This window comes from Tetrahymena thermophila (assembly GCF_000189635.1).
Source record: "Tetrahymena thermophila SB210 genomic scaffold scf_8253891, whole genome shotgun sequence".
NCBI lineage: Eukaryota > Ciliophora > Oligohymenophorea > Hymenostomatida > Tetrahymenidae > Tetrahymena > Tetrahymena thermophila.
In genome coordinates this window covers 159,403-181,624 of record NW_002475961.1, presented here as the reverse complement: position 1 = coordinate 181,624, position 22,222 = coordinate 159,403, and the positions used below count along the sequence as shown (strand labels likewise).

At 23.3% G+C, this 22,222-nt stretch overlaps 6 protein-coding genes across 6 annotated transcripts; all 6 read left to right on the top strand. All coding sequences in view use genetic code 6, as the record gives it.

Annotated features, from left to right (window-relative positions):
• Window positions 1–448: 448 nt before the first annotated feature.
• TTHERM_00682990 (STOP protein) lies at window positions 449–2,547 on the top strand (the record flags this gene model as incomplete). Its single annotated transcript, XM_001027335.1, has 6 exons — window positions 449–1,412; window positions 1,502–1,716; window positions 1,782–1,883; window positions 1,937–2,124; window positions 2,183–2,279; window positions 2,335–2,547. 6 exons carry the CDS (start codon window positions 449–451, stop codon window positions 2,545–2,547), a joined length of 1,779 nt encoding a protein of 592 aa, XP_001027335.1.
• A 931-nt stretch (window positions 2,548–3,478) lies between these two features.
• TTHERM_00682980 (hypothetical protein) lies at window positions 3,479–4,171 on the top strand (the record flags this gene model as incomplete). Its single annotated transcript, XM_001027334.3, has 1 exon — window positions 3,479–4,171. One exon carries the CDS (start codon window positions 3,479–3,481, stop codon window positions 4,169–4,171), a length of 693 nt encoding a protein of 230 aa, XP_001027334.1.
• Window positions 4,172–5,510: 1,339 nt separating this feature from the next.
• On the top strand, window positions 5,511–11,324 carry TTHERM_00682970 (zinc carboxypeptidase family protein; the record flags this gene model as incomplete). Its single annotated transcript, XM_001027333.3, has 12 exons — window positions 5,511–5,553; window positions 5,634–6,150; window positions 6,292–7,168; window positions 7,367–7,656; window positions 7,710–8,037; window positions 8,318–8,418; window positions 8,470–8,951; window positions 9,010–9,131; window positions 9,212–9,975; window positions 10,030–10,316; window positions 10,383–10,710; window positions 10,760–11,324. The coding sequence occupies exons 1-12, from the start codon at window positions 5,544–5,546 to the stop codon at window positions 11,322–11,324; spliced, it is 4,671 nt and encodes a 1,556-aa protein (XP_001027333.3). The 5' UTR covers window positions 5,511–5,543.
• A 1,438-nt stretch (window positions 11,325–12,762) lies between these two features.
• TTHERM_00682960 (cation channel family protein) lies at window positions 12,763–17,931 on the top strand (the record flags this gene model as incomplete). Its single annotated transcript, XM_001027332.2, has 4 exons — window positions 12,763–14,100; window positions 14,777–15,012; window positions 15,144–15,640; window positions 15,704–17,931. 4 exons carry the CDS (start codon window positions 12,763–12,765, stop codon window positions 17,929–17,931), a joined length of 4,299 nt encoding a protein of 1,432 aa, XP_001027332.2.
• Window positions 17,932–19,234: 1,303 nt separating this feature from the next.
• TTHERM_00682940 (60S ribosomal protein L29) lies at window positions 19,235–20,343 on the top strand (the record flags this gene model as incomplete). Its single annotated transcript, XM_001027330.2, has 2 exons — window positions 19,235–19,336; window positions 20,245–20,343. 2 exons carry the CDS (start codon window positions 19,235–19,237, stop codon window positions 20,341–20,343), a joined length of 201 nt encoding a protein of 66 aa, XP_001027330.2.
• Window positions 20,344–21,116: 773 nt separating this feature from the next.
• Window positions 21,117–21,800, top strand: TTHERM_00682930 (hypothetical protein; the record flags this gene model as incomplete). The annotated part of the gene is made up of 3 exons (XM_001027329.3): window positions 21,117–21,196; window positions 21,511–21,596; window positions 21,751–21,800. The coding sequence occupies 3 exons, from the start codon at window positions 21,117–21,119 to the stop codon at window positions 21,798–21,800; spliced, it is 216 nt and encodes a 71-aa protein (XP_001027329.2).
• Between the last annotated feature and the right edge of the window lie 422 nt (window positions 21,801–22,222).

Sequence of the window (22,222 nt, the reverse complement as noted above, 5' to 3'; positions counted from 1 at the left end):
ATTTTTTTTGTAAAATATTAATTTTTAAAATAAATTAATTAATAAAAAATAAGTAAATAATTTTATTTTTGGAAGATTAAAGAGATATTTAAAACAAACACATTGATAATTAAAATAATTATTTTTGATTTTAATAAAGATAACAATTGATAATGTAATTTAATTTAGATAAATTTCATTGGTTTTATATAAATTATTTATTTCTATCAAATCAAAAGTAAAATAATAAATTTATTAATCATCTTTGTGATTGTATCTTTAAATGAAGTTTACTTTTTTTTGCAATTTGATTAGAAAGCAATTTATTTTTCATGGTTATAGATTAGTCAAATCTGAAATTATATATATATTGAATGATTGATTTGATTTGATTAAGTATTAATCACGAAAATAGTTAGCTATTTAGCAAATAATAAGTATTATATATAAATTAGAAAGTAAAATAAAAATGAAGAGAACTGTAAGATCTATTTCTCAAAATTAACCTAGATGTCATAATGTATCTTTCGATTAGGAAGATTAAGAATTTCTATACTAAAGGGAAAACTAATTCATTCCTTAAAAATATAAAACTAATCAAGCTACAGCTGATCGTAGAAGCAATTCTTAGTAGTAGTAATATCATCATCCAATGCGTACTTCTTCATAAGGAGAGTTTTCTTTGGGAGATAGAAGCCATCTTTAATATATTTAAGAAACAAAGCCTAGCAAGGACTCAAATAAAACTAATTAACATTTAAAATTTGAAAAAGGGAAACTTATCAAGTAAGTTGAAGGTAATTAGCACATAAAAGGTTTTGACTTGAATAACTTAAAGCAATATACTGATTAATTGAGATAATAAAGATAACTACCTGCGGTATAAAAGTCATATGATAGCTCTAATTCTAATTAGCATTAAATTATAGAAAAGTTTGTCGATAAAAAAGATTCCATAATCAAAAATGTTAACAAAAAGATTGGTCCAGATTCATATAAAAAGTATTCAAATATTGACTAGTTACTTAGCATTCTCAATAAAACTCAAAAAGAGAAAGACTTAGAAGTGAATGCCTCTGCGGCTTAAAATCAAAGAATTAAGCTTGCTAAAATAAATAAAAATGTAAATGATAAATCTTTTTCTAATAGCGATTAAAAAGGTTAAAATAGATTGGATGATACTCAATACCAAAGTCCTTCTAGGGCTGTAAAAACAGAATCTTACGATTATGATTACGAACAAGGGTCATATCCAAGATATTCTAGTAAATAAATAGATGATAGTAAGATTTCTCCTGTTAAATTTTAACATCATTAAGGATCTGCGAGTCCTACAGATTAATGCTGCCCAGCTAAAGCACAGAATAATAAATTAGATACCAAGCTCAAGCAATTTATGAATCAATATGATGAATACTACAAGCATATAAAGGGTATCTATCTTTTGAATATTAAATATTAAAATTTGCTCATGATTGTAAAAAAATTGTTTTTATGAAATATATTTTATTAATTATAAAAGGTGAATGTCTATGTTATAGATGTATTTGTGGAGGATGCAGATGTGATGCTAAAGAACCTAAATTAGATAAGCCTATGAAATAAAATAAAACTAACTATGAGCTAAATTATTACAAAAAACCCACAAACACTGATAATCTTCGCTTTGATATGAACAATTACAATAATGAAGTCATCCCTAAAGATCCTAAGTTCACTGGTAATACAACACAAAAAGTAACATAAAACAAAATTGAAATATTTAAACAGGCGAATTTAAATATTTTTATTTGGATTAATAGATTGATTATTAGAATCCTGGACAAATAGAATAAACAGGTAAAATTGTACCTAAAGATAATATAATACAAGGTCCTCCAATTTAATGGGTAACTTCATACAACGTAAGTTAAAAGTTAAGATAATTATCGGAAAATAATATGATTTTTATAAAAAGAGAAATTTTATCAACTTTGGAAACGTCCCTACATTCAATCAGCAAAAAGGTCAGGATAGAACTACTTCTGATAAAATGAAATTTATAGATGGAACCACTTATGACCGCTTCTACAATAAAAAAGATAATTCACCTCAATAAAAATTTGATGCTTTTATACCTTAAAGCTCGTTAGATTATGCACTAAAGTAAGATTTGATAGAATAGCTTCAATTAAGATTAACTTTTTTATTGTATTAATTTAAGAAATCCTAAGCCATTTATTGGAGATACAACTCATAATCATTTCTATAAACCTCACAAGATAGACGGTGTTTAGAAAAAATGGGACTAAAATGACCATGTATTTACATAAATTATAAAAACTTCTTTTCAATTAACATATTTTTTTAATATAGCTACTCACAGGTGTTCCCTCACACCTTGGCTAATATGATACAAATCACAATAAAGAATATGGTGAGAAGAATAGAATTTGTCCTGCTAAAATAGAAAAGTAAGAGTTATTAAGGACTAAAAGAGAATAAGAAAAATAGAACCTTTATAATTCATAAAAAGAGCTAGTTATAAATAATACTGGTTATGGAAATATGTCAGTTGATTTTAAATGAAGATTCTAACTTGCAAAATTATTTTTTTATTAATATATTTAATAAAAACATAAGCATCTTATTAATCTATTTATTATCAAATTAAATATATTTTATTAAGTTTCTATTTACATTTTTTAAAATGCTAAGAAATCACAGCTTATTTCATTCTTTTCATTAAAAATTTTGTATCTAATTAAATGTGAAATTTATTTTAAAACAACTCTTTTTTTACTAAAATTATAAAACACAGTAAATCGTCATATACTAATTTACTAAGATTCCCCCTCCCTCCTACCATTTTTGACTCAAGCCTTTTAAATTTAAAAAAAATAGCTTTAAATAAAAAATTCTTAATATGTTAGGAGCTATAATAAATTAAAAAAATATTAGGGGACAATAATATTCTGAAAATGATGTTTTACTTATATTTTAGAATATTAAATATATTGTAATTCCATAAAAAATATGTCTCTTATCAATAAATTTATGTTAGAAAATTAAATAGGCTTTAGAGAGGATAATAAATAATTGATATACCTACCTTTAAATTCCAAAAATAAATTTTATTTATCAAAAATGAAAATATAATTATGTCTGTATGAATGAATCAATGAATCAATGAATGAATGTATTTATATTTATTTGCTATATGTATATATATGTATGTCTGAATGTATGATTGACAATCTTTTTATAATCAATCAATCAATCAAGCAATAAACAAACAATAAAAAGAAAGGTATCTATTTATTTATCTATCTACATATAAGAATCCAGCGAAATATTAATTAATATTAACTATTAAATAAATATAAGTCAGATAATATCATAAAGAGTTATATAATTAGATAAAAAGCAAAACATTAATATTAGTTAGCTAAAAGGAGAATCAAATTATATTTTTATCATAAAAGATTAGCCATTTATTTTAAGTAATTAAATCTAAGACATGTTTTCTAAAGCTCCTCGTCCAGCTTCTTGCAAGCCTTTGAGTTCTAAAGAAGTTATTAGCATATAAAAAGGTGCTACAGATTTGGGAAAAGCTCTATTTTATGCTATTAAACATTAAGATTATAAACATGCATCAGAACTAGTTGCACTTGGGGCCCCTATTGAAAGATGCTATGAAGTTGAAAAAGATGTATACAGAACAACTTGCAGTCTATTAGTTGGAATGATTTGCACAGCGAGAATTGCCAAGGGACATAGAGAAATCAGCTATAGAATTCCAGACAGAATACTTGATACATTTATTTAGCTAGGAGTAGATTTAAGATGCCATTGCTCAAATAAATTTGAACACAGATGTCCTCTCTTTGTCGCTCTGAAAATTTTAAACGTCCAAAATGAATAGGAATTATTCAAAGATAAAAATCAAATTGTACAAAAATTGATCATAAATGGAGCAACAATAAAAAACCATATTTAACCCCACAAAACATTCCATAATATTCCTCACTTTGATATAGAAGGTATAAGATCCTACTTAATATCAAAAAGCTAGCTAGCTTCTGTCAAGAAGAGTGGATCCCTATAGACAGCAACTTCAAATTATCATGATAATTGTAAAAACCCTCTTCCTTATAAGCACAATAGCGAGTTTAGCAAAACAGGATACAATTTTACCTTTTAATACAAATGAAATGATTGAATATTTTTGAGAATTATATGACTAACTATTAATAGATATATTTAATGGTTAAAGCAAATTTTGCATATAAAAAATAAATACACTCTTTGCTAAATATTACATTGATAAATTTTAGTTAAATGAAGACTTTACTCCATACAAAACAAACAATCATACACTGATAAATAAATGTTAAAAAATATATATATTCAATTATTATAAATATTTTTATTTTGTTACTATAAAATTCTCTTAGTGTTAATTCTATTTTGAGAAACTTATTCAGTTAAAAAATATTTTGATATTATTTTATTAAATTAAATAAAAGCAACTATTTGATTTTTAAATCCAAATATTAATTTTAAAATATATTTTTTAATAATTCTATCTAATTTTTCTTTTAATTTAAATTATTTAAAATTTTGATAAATCTATTTTATTAAATTTTAATATAAATTATTGAAAATTCAGTTACCAAAATATTATAAAAATCAATTATTTATTAAAAATATAAAATTTTATTCAACTAAAATGAAAAGTTACTCTACTTCACATACCTTTTTTACATTCTAAATAAGTTATAATCTTTATTAAATTCATACAAATTTATAACCAGAGTTTTCAATATGGTCATTAAAATAATTTAAAGTCTTATTGTGAATTTTGGATAACACATTTTTTGCAATTTTAAGACTTTGATGACATCTATCTGTGATTTTAAAGCAAAAAACCTTTTATGCAATAATATTAAAAATAATGAGTAAAAAGTAATTGAATAAAATAAATTAATTAAATTATTTTTAAATTACTTAAAATATTTAGTGATCATCAACAAGGAATAAGTTATTTTTTAATAAAAATGATATTGTTTATCATACTAGAATTTTTATAAAACTTTAATTAGAACTTTAATGGTATTTTTTAAGAATTGTTTAAATTTAAATTTGAGCAAGAAATTTATTTGTTTGTATTAAATTATCATAGAAAATGTGATAGTTTTTTAAAGTTAATTTCCACATTTTAATAGATAATTTTTGCTTATATTATGGTTGGTTGGAAGGATCACTAGCTAGCTATAAATTATTAATATATTTTTTAATTGACAAATAATTGTAAAATGTAATAAATAATTCAGTTTTAATAATAAATCTTATAATTTTTATATTAATAATAAGTTTTTCATGATTTTAATGAATTGTTGTAATATTTTATTACTATGATTTTATACAGTTTAGTTTTTACACTAAGATTTATGTTTAACATTATTTGGTATTTTTTGTTCGATTAGTTAGTTGTTTGCTTTTTGATAGGAACAATTTGATTGAATTAATGTTTAATTATATTTAAACTTCTAAATAGTTAAGTGAAAATAACATTATAAATAATGAATGAAGGTAATTATAAATATTAAGAAAAAAAATTAAATTAAACTGCAAACTCAAAATAAAATATTTTTTAAACACCATATAAATAGAAAATAGAATTAGCGAAAATAAATACTAAGAAACTGCATAAAAGTAGCACAAACAATAAAAAAATTAACACCAACAGCAAAAATTGGTGGTTGCTGAAACAAATCCTCTAAAAATGAAGTAGGATTAACAATAACTATCTTATAGGAGTTCTACAGATTTACTTCTTTAATCTACTCTTTCTGATAAACAATAAGAACCCATATAATTAATGTTATAAATCGAAAAGTAGAAGAAGTAAAAGGTTAATCAAGATAGCGATTTTGAAGAGGAAAATGACGAAGATCATTTTTCTAATGAAGAGAGTTCAATCATTAATAGTTCAAAATTTAATGGAAAAAAAATATTTCATAAAAATCAATCGTTAGAATTAAAAGAAAAAGATAGAAATGCCAAAAGCGTAATCACTCTTAAAAAATCTGTTGACATAAGTAGTTTCCTGCCTCCAGCTAACCCTCTTGCTCCTAAAATTTATTCTGAAGATTTTAACATATACACTGCAATTAATATTCAATTCGAGTAATGTTTTGAGCAATTTTTATTATTTTAAAAATTCATTTTGATATAAAATGGGGACTATTTTGTTTAAACTAAAAAGGTTTCCAATTTAATATAATTTTTAAACAAAATTATGTATTAAAGTTTATATTTAATATTTAGAAAGCTACCTAGCTTCAGTAAATTTGGCAGATATTCGTTTGAAGAGCCTTTAGTTTCAATTAAATAAATAGACTAAATATAAGAAAAATTGAATGGAGAAAAAGCTCGTACTCTGTTTGAGTATCATAATTCAATTAGGGATAAATTAGTTTACGAACGTCATAGAAATTTAAATTTACTATAAAATCCTACTAGAATTAAGGATACTATATTTTTTTCAACAATCCTTTGCAAGTTAAATAAACTTATTCGTTAAGACAAAAAAGTTTTTTTATAGGAAAAGTTAAAATAAGACTTTTAGATAAGAAATACCATAAAAGAGAATGCTTAGAGAAGAAAACACTCAGATCTTTATAAAATAAAACAGAAAACAAATGATATAATAGCTATAGATAATTAAAATATGAGTGCCTCTTAGTAAACACCTTCTAATAAATCATAGCCAAAATTGAATTAAAACTCCTGCAAAAGCAACTAATCAATTAGCGAAAATAATACGGAAGTGAATTAAATAAATGTTTCTTAATAAATACAAAATTCTAATTTATCAAATTGTAATATCTCTAACTCAAATGTGAATGTAAATGAAAACGAAATTGTTAAATAATCTTCTTGCAACCAAATTAACAGCTTAATAATTTCTAGCAAGCCTAATTCAGACCTTTATGACTAATAGTAAAATCTCAAAAAAGAAAGTTTAATATTCTCTTCTGAATTTGAGTCAGGTAACCTCTTTACAGCCTACTAAATATCTGAAAATAACTACGAATTAATTTTATAAAATGACATCAATACCAAAGGAAATACATAATGGTTCTTCTTCAAAGTCTAAAATACTAAAAAGAACTAAACAGTCACTTTCACGATCCTAAATTTAGTAAATTTATTTTTTTACCATAAATTAACAAAAGTAAACATAAATCAAAAATAGAATAAAAATTTTTAAGAAAGATGATCTACTTTTAAATACAAATAAGAGTTTTTTATTAAAAATTTCAAATTTTGTGGTTGATAAATCCTATTTTTTGAATAAAAAAATATAATTTTAATTGAAATTTTAACTTTATTAAAATAGATTAAGAGTGGTTCCTTATTTAATGATGGGTTATGCCCTGCTGTTTTCAGTTAAAAGCGTATGGAAGAAAGCGGAGCAGAATGGGTAAGAGAGGGATTTGATATCCGTTATTACAAAAGTAATATTTACAGAGATGGTTTTAGAATGTCTAAATTTTATAGCTCTCTAACGTTTTCCTACACTTTCTAATATAATTAGGATACAGTTTATTTTGCTCACTCGTATCCTTATACCTACTCAGATTTATAAGATGATTTAAATAAAATTATGAATGACAAAGAAAAAAGCTAGTAAAAAATAAATTAAATTTTTTCTTTTAAATATAAATTATTTAAAATAAAAGACACATCTCTAAAAAGAATATGTGCTTAACACTGTCTGGTAATGTATGTGATTTACTTACTATTACTAGCACTAGTGCAAAAAAAAGAGGATGCAGAAAAGGAATAGTTATATTTGCTCGTTAACACCCAGGAGAAACAGGAGGATCATATATGATGAAAGGTGTAATTGATTTTCTTCTAGGAAATTCTGTAGAAGCTGAATTTTTAAGGGATGCATGCATATTTAAGATTGTTCCAATGGTAAATCCTGATGGAGTAATTCATGGAAACTATAGATGTGATCTTGCCGGAGCTGACTTAAACAGGCGTTGGAAGAGACCCAATAGAGTATTTATAGATTTTATTATATAATTAATTATTTTTTAATTTGTGATTTAATCAATTTTTAATAAAACCATTAAATAAAATTTTCATAAAATGTTTTAATTTGAAGAAAAAATGTTTTCATAAGATTAATAAAAGCTAAAATTCAAATTAATTTGAATAATAAATTTCTAGAAAGCTTAAATTGATATTAATTAATTATGAAAATATTTTATGAAAAAAGAAATTTAAAAATAACAAACAATCACTCATTCATTTAAATATAAATTTTTAACGAAATTAGAAATTGCATCCAACAATTTATTCTTTGAAGGAAATGATAAAAAAATTACATTCGGAAAGAGAAACAAAACTTATTTTAGATTTGCATGGTCACAGTCGAAAGTTTTTTTTTATTTACTTTTTTATACTTGATCAATGAAATTTTTTATTTAGAATGGAGGCATTTTTTTATGGCTGCAGCTACAGAGAAGATCCTTTAAAAACCAGAATTTTTCCCTACTTGCTGAGCAAAATAAATTCTAAAGTTAGCTTTGGAGAATCAAGATTCAGCATGGATTAATACAAAGAATCTACTGCAAGAATAACTCTTTGGAAAGAATTGAGAGCTCCTAATGTATTTTGCTTAGAAGCTTCTTTTTATGGGTATAAAAAAAGTGAATAAAAGATGACTTCTTAGTAATAAAAAAATAATTTCAATGCTAAAGAAGAAAATGTAGAAAGTATTTCTTAACTCAGACAAAAAGAAAACAAAGAGATGCTTTTAAATCCAAAATAAAATACAAGTATTTCTTCTAAAGGAGTAAAAAAAGCATACCATTTTACAATTTAAGATTATCTTGATATCGGAAGAGATATCTGCATCAATCTGTATAATTTAATTTAGTAGGAAGCTGCACAGAAAGAAAATAGCAGAGGTTAATTTACTATAAATTTTAATTTATATTTCTTATAAATCTTGGTTATTTTAAAAAGGTGCTTTTATCATCGACCAAAACTCAACTTTACACTCTTAGATACAAGAAATAGCTGAAAACAAAGAGCTTTTAGAAAGCGGTAATAAATCTGACTCAGGATCAGACTCTAATCCTTCAGAAGTAAATTATATTCAATTAAATTTCTTTTGTGGATGTATTTTATTTTTATTTAAAAAAATTTTATAAAATTAACCAATTAGGATGATTTAGATGACGAAGAGTTGCTTGATATTATTCCAAAAAATGCTCTCTCGAAAAAATAAAAAGATATAATGAGTGAAAGACTCAAAAAGGAGAAAATTGACAAAAAGAAAGCTAAAAATTAAGTTGTTTAAGAATAGCAAAATGTGAATTAACAATAAGAAATAAAAAGAAAGTAAACAAATTAAATGTATTTGTAGAGATACTTACAAAAGCAACAAGAAAAATTAGCTAACAACAAGGGTAAACAAGTGTAAAAAAAAGACTAGGAGTAGCAGACAGATTCTTCATTTTTATATGACCTATTCCTTTATATGGAAAAAAAGAAATAATTTTTATAGGGTAACAGTACATCAGAGATCCAGAACCAAGCTCCGTAATAGAGTGATACAAATAATATATAATAAGCACAGTAGCTTTCTCAATAAGAATAGCAACAAGACATCAATTAAGATAATAAAATTTATTCGCCTAGTTAAAATTAGGTTTAACCTAAGAATAGTGATAAAAATAGTGAAAATATTACTAATCCACTTAAAGATAATCAAATTCTTTAATCACCTATTTAAAACAATTAAATTAAAGAATTCAACAATATCAACAATAACATATACAACAAAGCACTTAGTAACTCGATTATTTCAAACTTAACGCAAAGCTATTCAGCTTAAAAGCAAATAAATATTTAGTAAAATTAAGATAACTCTCCTCTTGGTCCTAAGCAATCAATAATAAGGCATGAAGAAACTTAAAACTAAAATATGTAAAATTAATTTTAAATTGTCTAAATTAATATTATAAAAAAACTCATTATTAGAGATAGGAATCTCAACAAATTTCAAGGAATTAAAAAGGGAGGTAACCACTATAGCTTTCATAGCCAGAGAGTTAAATCGCTTGACCAAACTAACAAGAATAATCTTAATCCATAAAACGTAAAGCAGGGATAACAAAATATTTTATCAGGAAATATTCCAATATTTTAGGAACCAAAAAAATTAATTTAAAGCAGAGGATAGCATAGTTAAAGATTATTTTAAAGATCTCCTTAGTAGTATGCTATTAATTCATCAAATTTACTTTCTAAATTGCAAGAAAGCTAATGTAAACATAAATTTATATTTATTTTCATAATTATTAAACTTTATTTTTTATTTTTAAATTATAAAGTAAATTCTGAGTAATCTCCGATTTTATTGAAAAAAAACAATGAATTTGGAGTGGATAGGAAACGAGAAGCCTCCATGAGTTTTTCTTATGCAAACTCTACTGCTGCAACTAACTTACAGAATACAAATTATGGGCAAAAATCTTACTATGGCTAAATTGAGAATAATATTTTAGAAGGTAATAACAGAGGAGATAGCAGCAGCAAAGATAGCAATTTATTTACAAATTAAAGATAAAATGCAATTTATAACTAAGAATATAAAAGTAGTCCATTCAATAACGTAAAACAATCAGTTGATATATCTTCGCTAAAAAGGAATGAAATAAAGTAATTTTTACAAAAAACTTAAAAGTAAATTAAAATTTTTTAAATGAAGAATAAATTAGAATAAAGACATCAGTGAAGTAAGCAAAATAAAAATAATTTCAAATTAAAAGAGATAAGAGCCTCAACATTATAGCTCAGTTGATTTTAGCTAACTGTCAAATAATTAAATTTATAAATAATCTATGTAAACAGTTCTTGAAAATATTGAGCTTCCAAATAAAAACAATCTACATCAAATGCAATAAATTCAAATACCATTTTAATAAGATCTTAGCAATTCATCAAATGCACAAAGTGGTTTTTTACCTTCTATAAGTTCACCTAAATAATCAATTTAAATAATTAATCAGCGTCAGCCTAGTGAGTAATTTACATAATAAGTACAAAACTCACAAGTCTTTAATATAGGAAAATAAAGCAATAACTTCAACAGCACTTTAAACTTAGCGATGGTGAATTCCTTCAAATCTACAAGCTAATTTGTACTTAACCAAACTAGTACTATGATAAAAAGTAATTTTTAATACCCTTCTAAAGATGGCATCTGCAAGTCTTAGTCTGCATAAGTTCTATTGAAAGCAAAGTAACAAATCTAAAGCAAGCAAAAGAATTGACAATCAAATAAACAAATAATTATCATAAAAATAATAAATATAAAAAATTTACCAAAATTTATGCCAATAAGAATAGCGTAATTAATTTATAATCAATCCTACATTCATATATATTCATTTTTTAAACATAAAAAGTCATCAATGTTTATTAAATTTACTAAAATTTGGATTTATTAAAATCTAATAATTAACTGAAAACTGAAAAATTTCTCTCTATTTTATTATAAAACTATCGATTAATTAATTATAAATTTTTTTTACAAACTAAATTCAAATAAAAAGTAAATCTTCATTATAAAAAAGGTATTTGTTAATTAACTTAAACTTTTTAGTACCTTTATCTAAAAAATAACATTTGTCATATATACTTTTTATTATAATGTGGTAAGCTAATATTGTATGTAATATTTTCTATTTTTAATTTATTTATTTAAATTCAAAAATGAATTTTAATTTTTATCTAAATTAATTTTGTTTGTAATTATTATTATTATTGCTTCTTATCAAAACAATAGCAAATTATTATATATTATTTTAAAATCCATTTTACTTAAAATAAATAAAATTTATATTTTAATAAGAATTAACTGAAACAGATAACATAAAAATCATAATAAAAGTATAGTAGAATATTTAATAATTAAATATTTACTAATATTTTTAAGCTAATTTCATTTAATTATATACTTTTTATTTATTCTTCTAATAATTATAAATAGCTTTATAAGTATATATTTTATTTTTTTACTTGAAGAATTCAAATTTTTTGAGTTTTATTGGTTGATAAATGATGAATAAATGAGCGATTCGATTTTATTTATACGATAAATTACTATCTTTTAATGTTTAATAAATAATAGAATCAAAAATAAGACCAACCAATTAAGAAAATGAGATTAAAATCGAAAATTAATTACTATGAATATAAACAAAATAAGCAAAAGCTTGGATTTTAAATATTTTTATATAGTTTGATGGGACACATACATTCTTATTATCTAAATGAATTGAAATTTGAGTTAATTGGTCTATTATATGTAATACTTCTTTAAATAAAATAAATTCTGATTAACTTATTTTGAATAATTCAATAAGAGAGTTGATTTCAATCATCTAAATATTGGAGCGATTAATTATTTATTAACTTATTCAAAGATTGGTCTCAATTTTCTTTTGAATATAAGATTAAATTACATTAAAAAGAAAATAACAATTAAAAAGTATAGTAATTTTTTATTTTTTTATTTTCAGGTTTACTTATAAGATATAATCAATACCCCCATTTTATTTTACAAAGTAAACGCTTACATTGCCAACAGACCTTTCTAAAATGTAAATATAAATATTAATTTTAAGTATTCAAATTATAATGCTTCAATATCATTTAAAATTAAGTTTATCAGTTAAGTAGAAGAATTAGAATTGACAGAAAGTAAAGATGGATACAAGCAATTAATAAATACAGGATAATTCGAACTCTTAATTAAATTAAAACGAGTAAACGCTTAATGGTTTAGTCGCCAGCTCATTTGCTCATAAATATTCGATGAGAAATTAAAATAGTATAGGAGAATATCCATAGATAACTCTTAGATAGGCAGATAGTATTAAAGCTCTGAAAAAAAATAATTCTCTAATGCATCAATCAATTAAATTATAAAATTAAGCCAAACCGCAACACGATTAAACTTAATTAAATATAAAAAGTAACTATTTAGACGTAGGGACCTCCGATTCGCACAGAGTTAAATCTACGTCAAAAAGCAAATTTGGTGATAACAGAATTTCTTATGACTTTTCTAATCATAATGTAGAACTTTAAAATGGCAAACTAGTCTTCAAAGACATTAGAGAAGATATTTTAACAAAGAAGGTTGACAAAGCACTCATTAAAGTATAGCAAATCAATAATTAGAAATATGCTATCAAACTACTAGGTTTAAAACACTTTTTACTAAAACTTTCTAGATTCACGCATTCCTATATGAACAAGCATTTAACGAAATATCAAAAAACTGTTATTAGGGATTAAGCACTACCTGAAGTTAGCAATAATTAAATAAGAGATTCTAGTTAAAAAAAAGATGAGGATGATTTGGCTTTTTTTGAAAGAATCCTCTAAATGATTCCTCTTTTTAATCCTTCTAATACTTTTATTTTATTGTGGGATGTCATACAGATGATATTTATACTTCTCTTTTTCTTCGCCATTCCTCTTTAAATAGTTTACAATCTAGGTATTGGCACTTTTATTACTAATATATTATTCAACACAGGATTAGTACTTTTTATAATTGATAATATTATCTGCCTTAATACTACTTATTTCGACAAAGGTATACCTGTCAAAGATAGACAGCTTATTTGGTATCATTATTTGAGAAAACATTTTGTTACTGATTTTCTTTCAAACATTCCTGTGATGATTGAAAGTTTTTTAACTAGTCTTAGTGGTATTTGGGGACTTTTAATGCTTTTGCAATATCTTAAAGTTGACAGAATTACAATAATCATTCGTAAAGTAGAAGAGATCTTCCATCTCTCGCCTAAATAAAAATAGCTGGTACGCTTAGCTAAGTTACTTTTCAGAGTTTTATTTGTAGCTCATATTTTTTCCTGCATTTGGTTGTGGTTAGCCTTAACAAATAACACGGATTCTCAAGTTTGGATTGATAAGTACAATTACAATACTTTATCTTGGGATCAATAGTATCTTGCATCATACTATTTTACTACCGTAACTATGATTACTGTAGGATATGGCGATTTTGTTCCAGTAATTATTTATTTCTTTATCTATTTCACATATTAACATTTTTAATCACTAAAAAGCAAAACTAGTATGAAATTTTATTTTTAAAATTTTAAATTAACTTTTAAATTGAAAATATAAAAATCTGAATCTGGTTTAGATTAATAAATAAATAAATACATTAAAATTAATAGTTTGTATCAAAATAACTTTAATAGTTATCAAATGCGAAATAAAACACTTAATTAATTTTTTTCAGATAAACTTAAATTAGAATAATAATAGTTTTAAAATTATTAAGTCTATCCAACTCAAATATAATTTTTAACAAAATTAATTAAAGTAATTTTTATTTAAGTAATTTTTTGAATTGATTCGCCTTTAATTACAAACAATGATACAATTACTAACTTTAAACTATTTATCTCTTTTAAAATTTCTATATTTTAACAAAAATAAAGAAGATTATTATCATTTTATTAATTGTTAAAATTGTTAATAAAATTAACGAAAACAATCAAATTTCCACAAACTAATCACTCGCTTGAATTTATTACTTTTTTATTTTTGAATATTTTATATCATTCTTTTTTTTCGAATTTCTTATCTAATAAATTTAAAGATAGAAAGATAAATGGAATATCATAAAGAAGTTTATTTAATATAGATTAATAAATATTATTAATTTATTAATTAATAGGTAAATAATAGGGAATTCGCCTTTTGTATCTTTACTATGTTGGTTGCTTGTGGTGTTTTTGCTTATGCAGTAAATTAGATTGGTAGTATATTTGAAAATATGAGTAAATAAGAAATGTAAATAAATGAAATGATGTATAATATAAGCAGTTATATGCACTTGAAAAAAGTTTCTAAAGAATTACAATATTAAATTAGGGAATATTTATAATATTATTGGACTGAGTAACAAGATAGGTAATTTATTTATGTTTTTATTACTTCATCATTCTATTTTTAAAAATTATTTTAATTACTCATAATTAAATTTGTTAAAATTTAAACTCAGAATTAAAAGAAATTATTCAATTAAAATAAATAAATAAAAGAGATACAGAGATAGAAGAAAAAATAAAAAGTCTGTTGAGTGACAACTTGAGGGATCAGCTAGCATTAGAAGCAAATAATATAGTTTTAAAAGATTCAGTTGTGTTTATAAACAACTTTAGTAATTAAGTAATTAGCAGAAGTGTACCTCTTATCAAAGAATATAGAGCAACTCCTGATGAGATCATACTTATTGAAAACACTATTACTGAAGATTAGAATATATATTTTATAGAAAAAGGTTAAGTTGAAGTATTTCTTTCATAATCTGACTAGCCTATACAAATAATGAAGCTAAAAGCCGGTGATTGCTTTGGATAAGTTGGTTTCTTTACGGGATTAACAAGAACTCTATCAGTCAAATCTTTAGATTTTACAACTTTGATTTATATAAAGAGATCTGAATTTATTGAATTGCTAAAAGAATACCCAGAAGATTATGAATAATTTTGCTATATTAAAGATAAAATTTTAAATGAAAGCGACTACAGATTGATTGGTAAAATTCATTAATTATTTAAGTAAACAAATTTTTAAGAGAATTATAACTTATTAATCAAAGGAATGAAGTGTTATTCTTGCAAAGATGGAAAGCATTTAGCTAATGAGTGCCCCTATCTGCACTACACGCCTAAAAAATTTCTACTTTTGAAAAAATATTTTTATCCAGGATATCATTAAAACAGGTAGAAACATGAAAGGAAAAAGTTTTTAAAATCTCCAAATTCTTTGAAAGCTAAATCAAATATTAGAGAGAAGGCAGAATAGATTTAAGAATAATTTTCAGTGATTATTGATGAATTATTTGGTGATGAAGATTTTTTTGATACTGATGAAGAAGAAGAAAATAAATTAGCTGCAGATAGTGATGATGAAGATGATGAAAATAGTTAGGAAAATGAAGAAGAAAAAGAAGAAAATAAAGATAGTTAATAAAGGATTGGATTTAAACTACCATCATTTTTGTAGTAATTAAACTATGCTAAAAAATTATCTATTGATAGATAAGTGGATAAATAAGATGAAGGTAATCTTTCTGAGAGTAACTTGTAACTCAACAACTCAAATTAAAAAATTCTACCAAATTAATAAATAAATGTTTAACTTGGATTTTTAAATTCAAACAGTTTACAAAATTAATAAGGAGAAGATTCAGAAAAATTGAGTCCTTTAGGTCCGCAAAACGAAAAAGTTGTAGTTTTTTCCATGGAAACAAAAAATGAAGAAATAGATTATGAAAATTAAAATAACGAATATAATTAAAAAGGGTATTTGCATATTTAAAAAGATACTAATAATATAATTAGTAGTAGAAAAGCTGTTGCACCTATTTTAAAATCTTTATAATCACAGTCAACTACTGGGACAAAAGAAATCAAAGAATCTTAGTTTAGCTAAAATTAGATTGCGCCACAACAGTCAGTAATAATTCCAACATCAAATACTAAAATAGAGAAAAGATAGTCTATTTCAAAAGTTTAAAGATAGGAATCGAAAAGAAAGTCTACTAAAAAGCATACCACTGGTAATTCTAATAGTGGTGGTATTAGCAATTCTACTTAATGCATAAATGCTATCAGTAATTTGATTAAAAAACAAAATTCTATGAAAGATGAATCCACTATCTATACAAATCAGCTGAGCTCTTAATATTCTAAGTTGGAAACTTTAAGTAAATAAAATAATAAATACAAATCAAATAATTTAGCTGGGATGTAAAAAACTAATGAATTCAAAAATAATAACAATATTCTTCTCCAGGCAAACTCATCTGTGCTTGAAAATATTAAAAGGATAAGCTATGACTAAAACTAGTTATTATTGAATAAGATAATAGAAATATTAGGATCAAATACACATACTGGGCGAAAAACATCATAGGTCTCTTAATCTGTTATAGAAGGTTCTGATAATTAAACTAATTTTTACGGACTTGAGGATTTCGATACTCTTAAAAATTATAGCTTTTACTATCCATCCAGTAATGTTGAATATGTTTTAGATAAAATTGTAAGCTTAAAAAATCATACAAATGTAAAGCACAATTTGTTTATACATTTGAATAAATTGAAACCAACTACTTAGAATAACAATTAAAGTAATTCTATCAATCCATAAGACTTTGTAAGGAAAAATAGAAAAACTGGTGGAACTAGAATAGTAGCTTCAGGTGGAGTAGCAGGAAATTTGTTAAATAAATTTAGGCAGTAAGAAGATACCAAAGAGATAGCATAAATATATTAAGAATCAGAAAGCAATTCTATTATTGGAGTAAATCGTAGTGGTAGCATACTTAATAATGGAGAAGGTACGCCATTTGTAAGAGGTGGAGCAAGAAAAGCTACAAAAAGATAAAATATAATGCTTGTTAGTGGAGGAGAAGAAGGCTCAGATGATTCTAAGAAAAGCAATATAGAAGGAATTTTATCTTAAACTTAATCCAAATAAAGTAGATTTAAAAATGAAGTTTCTAAAATATAAGAAGAAGAAGATGAAGAAGAAAGAGAGAGATAAAGATTATCCATGAATATTTCTGATATTAATTAATAAGCTACCAGTATTGTTAGTGAACAAGTAAAATTAAATTTTAAATACAACTAACTCGAAGACTGTCAATCTAATAGAACATATGAATTAGATGCTATTTTTGGATTTAAAGGAGAAACTTTTAGTAAAATACCATCATAGCAATCAATAAGTGATAATGGATAAATAACTGGTTTCCGAAATTTAGAATGTTCTCCAAGCCATCATAAAAATAAACCTAAAAATTAAAAAATTTAAAATTGAATTTCTTCTTAACATTTTATAAAAAACCAATAATTCTATATTTGTAAAACTCATATAAATTAATCTTTCTAATTTCTCTTTAAAAATATTTTTGATTTTTAAATTAATTTTTTCAAGAAACAATAAAAGATTGATTAATCTTATAAATATGAAAAAAACGGTTAATTCATATAATTTAATTAAATTTAGAGAGGTTTGTAGTACTTTAAACCAAAATTCAAACAAAATAAGTAAAATAAATTAGCTATTTAATATAAAATTTATTTTATGAAATTTAGAATATTCTCCAAACAATAAGGTTTATGAGCTTTATTCATCAACGTTAAACCATGATTCAAACAAAATAAATGTATTTTCTAAGCTGTTTAATATAAAATTTATTTTACTTTTATCATAAATAAGCTCTTATTAATTTTTTCAAAGTTTTTATTTTTAAATTTTTATGTAAAATTATTATTTTTAGCTTACATTTAAAAAGTTTTATTTATAATCCATTAATAAATAAATAATATTAATTTTAACTAAGTTTTGAGAATCTTTTCATTAAAAATAGATTTTTATTTGAAAATTATCTTTATAGATTTAAAGAGGCTTAGAAAATTAAAAAAAAATTTTTAGAGTCAAGCTTAGTTACTTAAAACAAAGTTTTAAAAATAAACTAATATTTTAAACTGATTATAATTTAAATAATAAATAAAACAAAAACAATCAACAAAAAAATTTTATAAAAAGACATTATTGATAAGCCTATAAACTTAAATTAAAAATTTTAATTAGAATTTTTTTTTTACTTTTGTAAAGCTTATTCTTATTATATCTAAATATCATAATTTGGCGAATACAAATGGCAAAAACTAACAATTTGTTATATTAAATATATTTTAATAAAAAAAATAATACAAAATACTGCTAATGCTTCTTCACAGATTAAAAACAACCAATTTATTAGTTAAAATAGCAAATAGGTTTAATTGAAATTTATATATTAGACTTTTTTATGAATTTATTATAAGCTAATAAAAAAATGAATTAAATAATGATTCATGTTTTAATAATAAAAATGGGTGTGTGTGTGAATGAGAGAATATATGATTTAATTCATTTAGATTTATTGATGAATACATGAATTGAGGTTTTGAAGCAAGGAAAGAAAGCAAATATACTGATAGGGTCAAATTAAGAGAGAAATTAAAATAAAAGCAAACAAATATATACACAATCAAATTAAAAACCTAGATAAAAATATAAAAAAGTCAAGAGAAAACAATATATTTTCACATATATAATATTAAAAAGAGAAGAAATGGCTAAATCAAAGAACTCCACTAATAAGAACCAAATTTCCAAGTCCCACAGAAACGGTATCAAGAAGCCCAAGGACCACAGACACATCTCCACCAAGGGTGTAAGAAAAAATCAATATAATTTTCCAACATAGATTGCATAATTTTTCTACGAGCGGCCGATTCTCCTCTTGAAACAATTTGCCTTTTTTTATAATTTCAATATCTCCTTAAATCCTAAATCAAACAAAATTCAATCTATTTCCACCATGAATCCTTGAGATTAAATACAAAAGGAGAAATTAAAACTAACTTAACTTCATTTATGGTGAATCTTAAGTATCCACATTATAAAAAGAACTTTAATAAGATTTTAATTTTGTTTGATGCAGATGAATATTAGATAAATTGCATGATTTGTTAGTTAAATAGTGATTTGGTTGATAGAGTTTGTTTGGAATGAGATTAAACTCTAGCCCCTCTCATATCAAACGCTGCATAGAATGAACTTTTACTAACTCAAGCAGATAATATTTACAAATACAGATGTTGCACATTTAGATTAACCCCTAAAGCATTTACATTAGCTATTAGGAAATAATAAAGTAGTAGAAGAATATTGAATTAATCAAGAAAGTTTCAACAAAAGAGCCTAGAAAAAATTGGATTAATCAATAAAGTTTGTCTTAATTAGTGTGACGAGATATAATAGGAAAATAAAAAATCAATTTAAAGCAATTATAGCATAATAATTAATAAAATTGTGATACTTTTATAGATGAAATGCTTTAGAGTATATTATTAAATATCTTTTAAGTGCAAAATTAATCGTGTATTAATTTAAAAAAAAAGCAATCTAAAAGCATATTTACAAACATGTTAATGACATGAATAAATATAAAAGGAGAAAAATAAATGGATGGATGGATTATTAATTAAATGCTGACTGAAAAATATTATTATGCAAATCTTGAAGAAAAAAATAATTCTTTGTTAATTTTAAAATAATTTTTATTTGATAATTAATTAGGTTAACCCCAGATTCTTGAGAAACAGAAGAAGAGCTATCAAGAACGATCCCTCCATCAAGAAGAGCAAAAACCTCGAAAAGAAGGTCAACAAGGAGTGATTTAATTGATAGATTTAACTACTTTTGTGTAATATGATAAAACTTTGTCTATAAGAATAAGGCATATATACTTCAAGAATTATAAAACACATCTGTATATATATTCTATATACTTTGCTTTATTTAAACTAAATTTGTAGGAATAATCCTAAATTAAAAACGCCACTTCACCTAATTTTCTACTAAATTATTTAACAGTTACTTGTCATATTTTCGTTTGTTGCATATTTTTTTTGTCTTTAAAACTTAATAATCAATATAAATTAATAAAATATTTCTATTCACCTAATTAATTTCAAATAAAATCATACAAAATCAAAAGAAAAAATATGCTAATTAAGATAAAATCATAAAAAAAAATTTGTATTAACTAACACTTTGACTCAATTAATAATAAATATTTGCAAAAATTATTTTTTTTTTTTTGCATTTTATATTTCAATTTAGATTGAAAAAATACATAAAATGAAACAAGAAGAGAAAAAAAATATTTGAATTGGTCTTGAGAGAGTGAAGAAAAAAATTTATCATGATCAAATATTTGCTTGTATATATGAAGATTGATAGTAAATTTAATAAGATAAGATATTTCGCCTGCAAACAGAAGAGAAGAAGAGGAAGAAAAAGAAAGAAGCTAAAGAAACACCAAAGTTAATAAACTAAATAAAATTTTTGAAAGAAACATTAAAAAGATCAAAACAAACAAATAAATAAAATCTTACAAAAGATTATTGATTTTTATTAAGATAAATTTTTATAGAAAATAATATTAAATGTGCATTGAATTTGCTTTCAAGAAGGCTGGTATTCCCATCGTCAGAAACTTCCTTCACTCAACTGAAGGAGTCATTTAGTATGATTCAAAATTTAAAAACTATTATTGAAAAAAACTACTCAATTAGATGCTTTGAATTCACATTCATAGAGATGATTAGATTATCAATTACAATTTATTTAGGAATTATTATTGCTTAAATGACACAAAGTTATTATAAAATATAGTCTTAAATTCTCTAAAAATAAAAACATTTTATAGTATGAAAATAAGCATAAAATATATAATTATAAGTGAATCGATAGCACTTATTTGAGTGAAATTAATAAAATTAAAAAGCATATCTAATATTATCAACAATTAATATTTTTATTTAACTAAATAACAAATAGTGGTCTTCCTCAAAGAGTTCAAAGAAACTTAGCCATTAACTACACTGTTAAATAATACAAGGAAGGTAAAGCTGTTAGCGCAAAAAGTAAAAAAAATTATTATTAAAGCATTTAGTTTTTATTTTATTAAAATTGAGCAAATTCAATAGAAATTTTTAGAAAATAGATTGATAGCATATTTTATTAGATTTACAATTTAGTTAGATGAACTTATTTAAAATATTTTACTTATTAATTTAGCAATTAAGACCCTCCAAGAAGCTTTCCCTAGCAAGGGTGACACTAAGTGATCAATTAAGCAGTTGAAAGCTTATTCCTTAATTATCTCTGAAATTTAAAGCAAAACTGCATAATTAATACAAAAGATTTTAAGAAGATTCTAATTCTTAATTGTAAATTTAAGTCATAAGATATCTATCTATCTTCTTGTTGTTTTGTAGCCTTTAAATATGATTAATCTTTCATCAATTACTAAATTTTTAGGTTTTCAGCTTCTTGAGTTATTATTAATTTTATGAAATCAACCAAAAAGAGGGATATTTTATATTCATTTTAAGTGAGATTTAGCTATTATTTAATGAATTCTATGTATTATATTACTTCAAACGATAAATTCTCTGAAAATCATCATCACATTATTTATAATCCTGTTGAAAAAATAATGAAAGTTAATTTCTACAAATAAATTGATGATAATTTTTAAAACCCAATT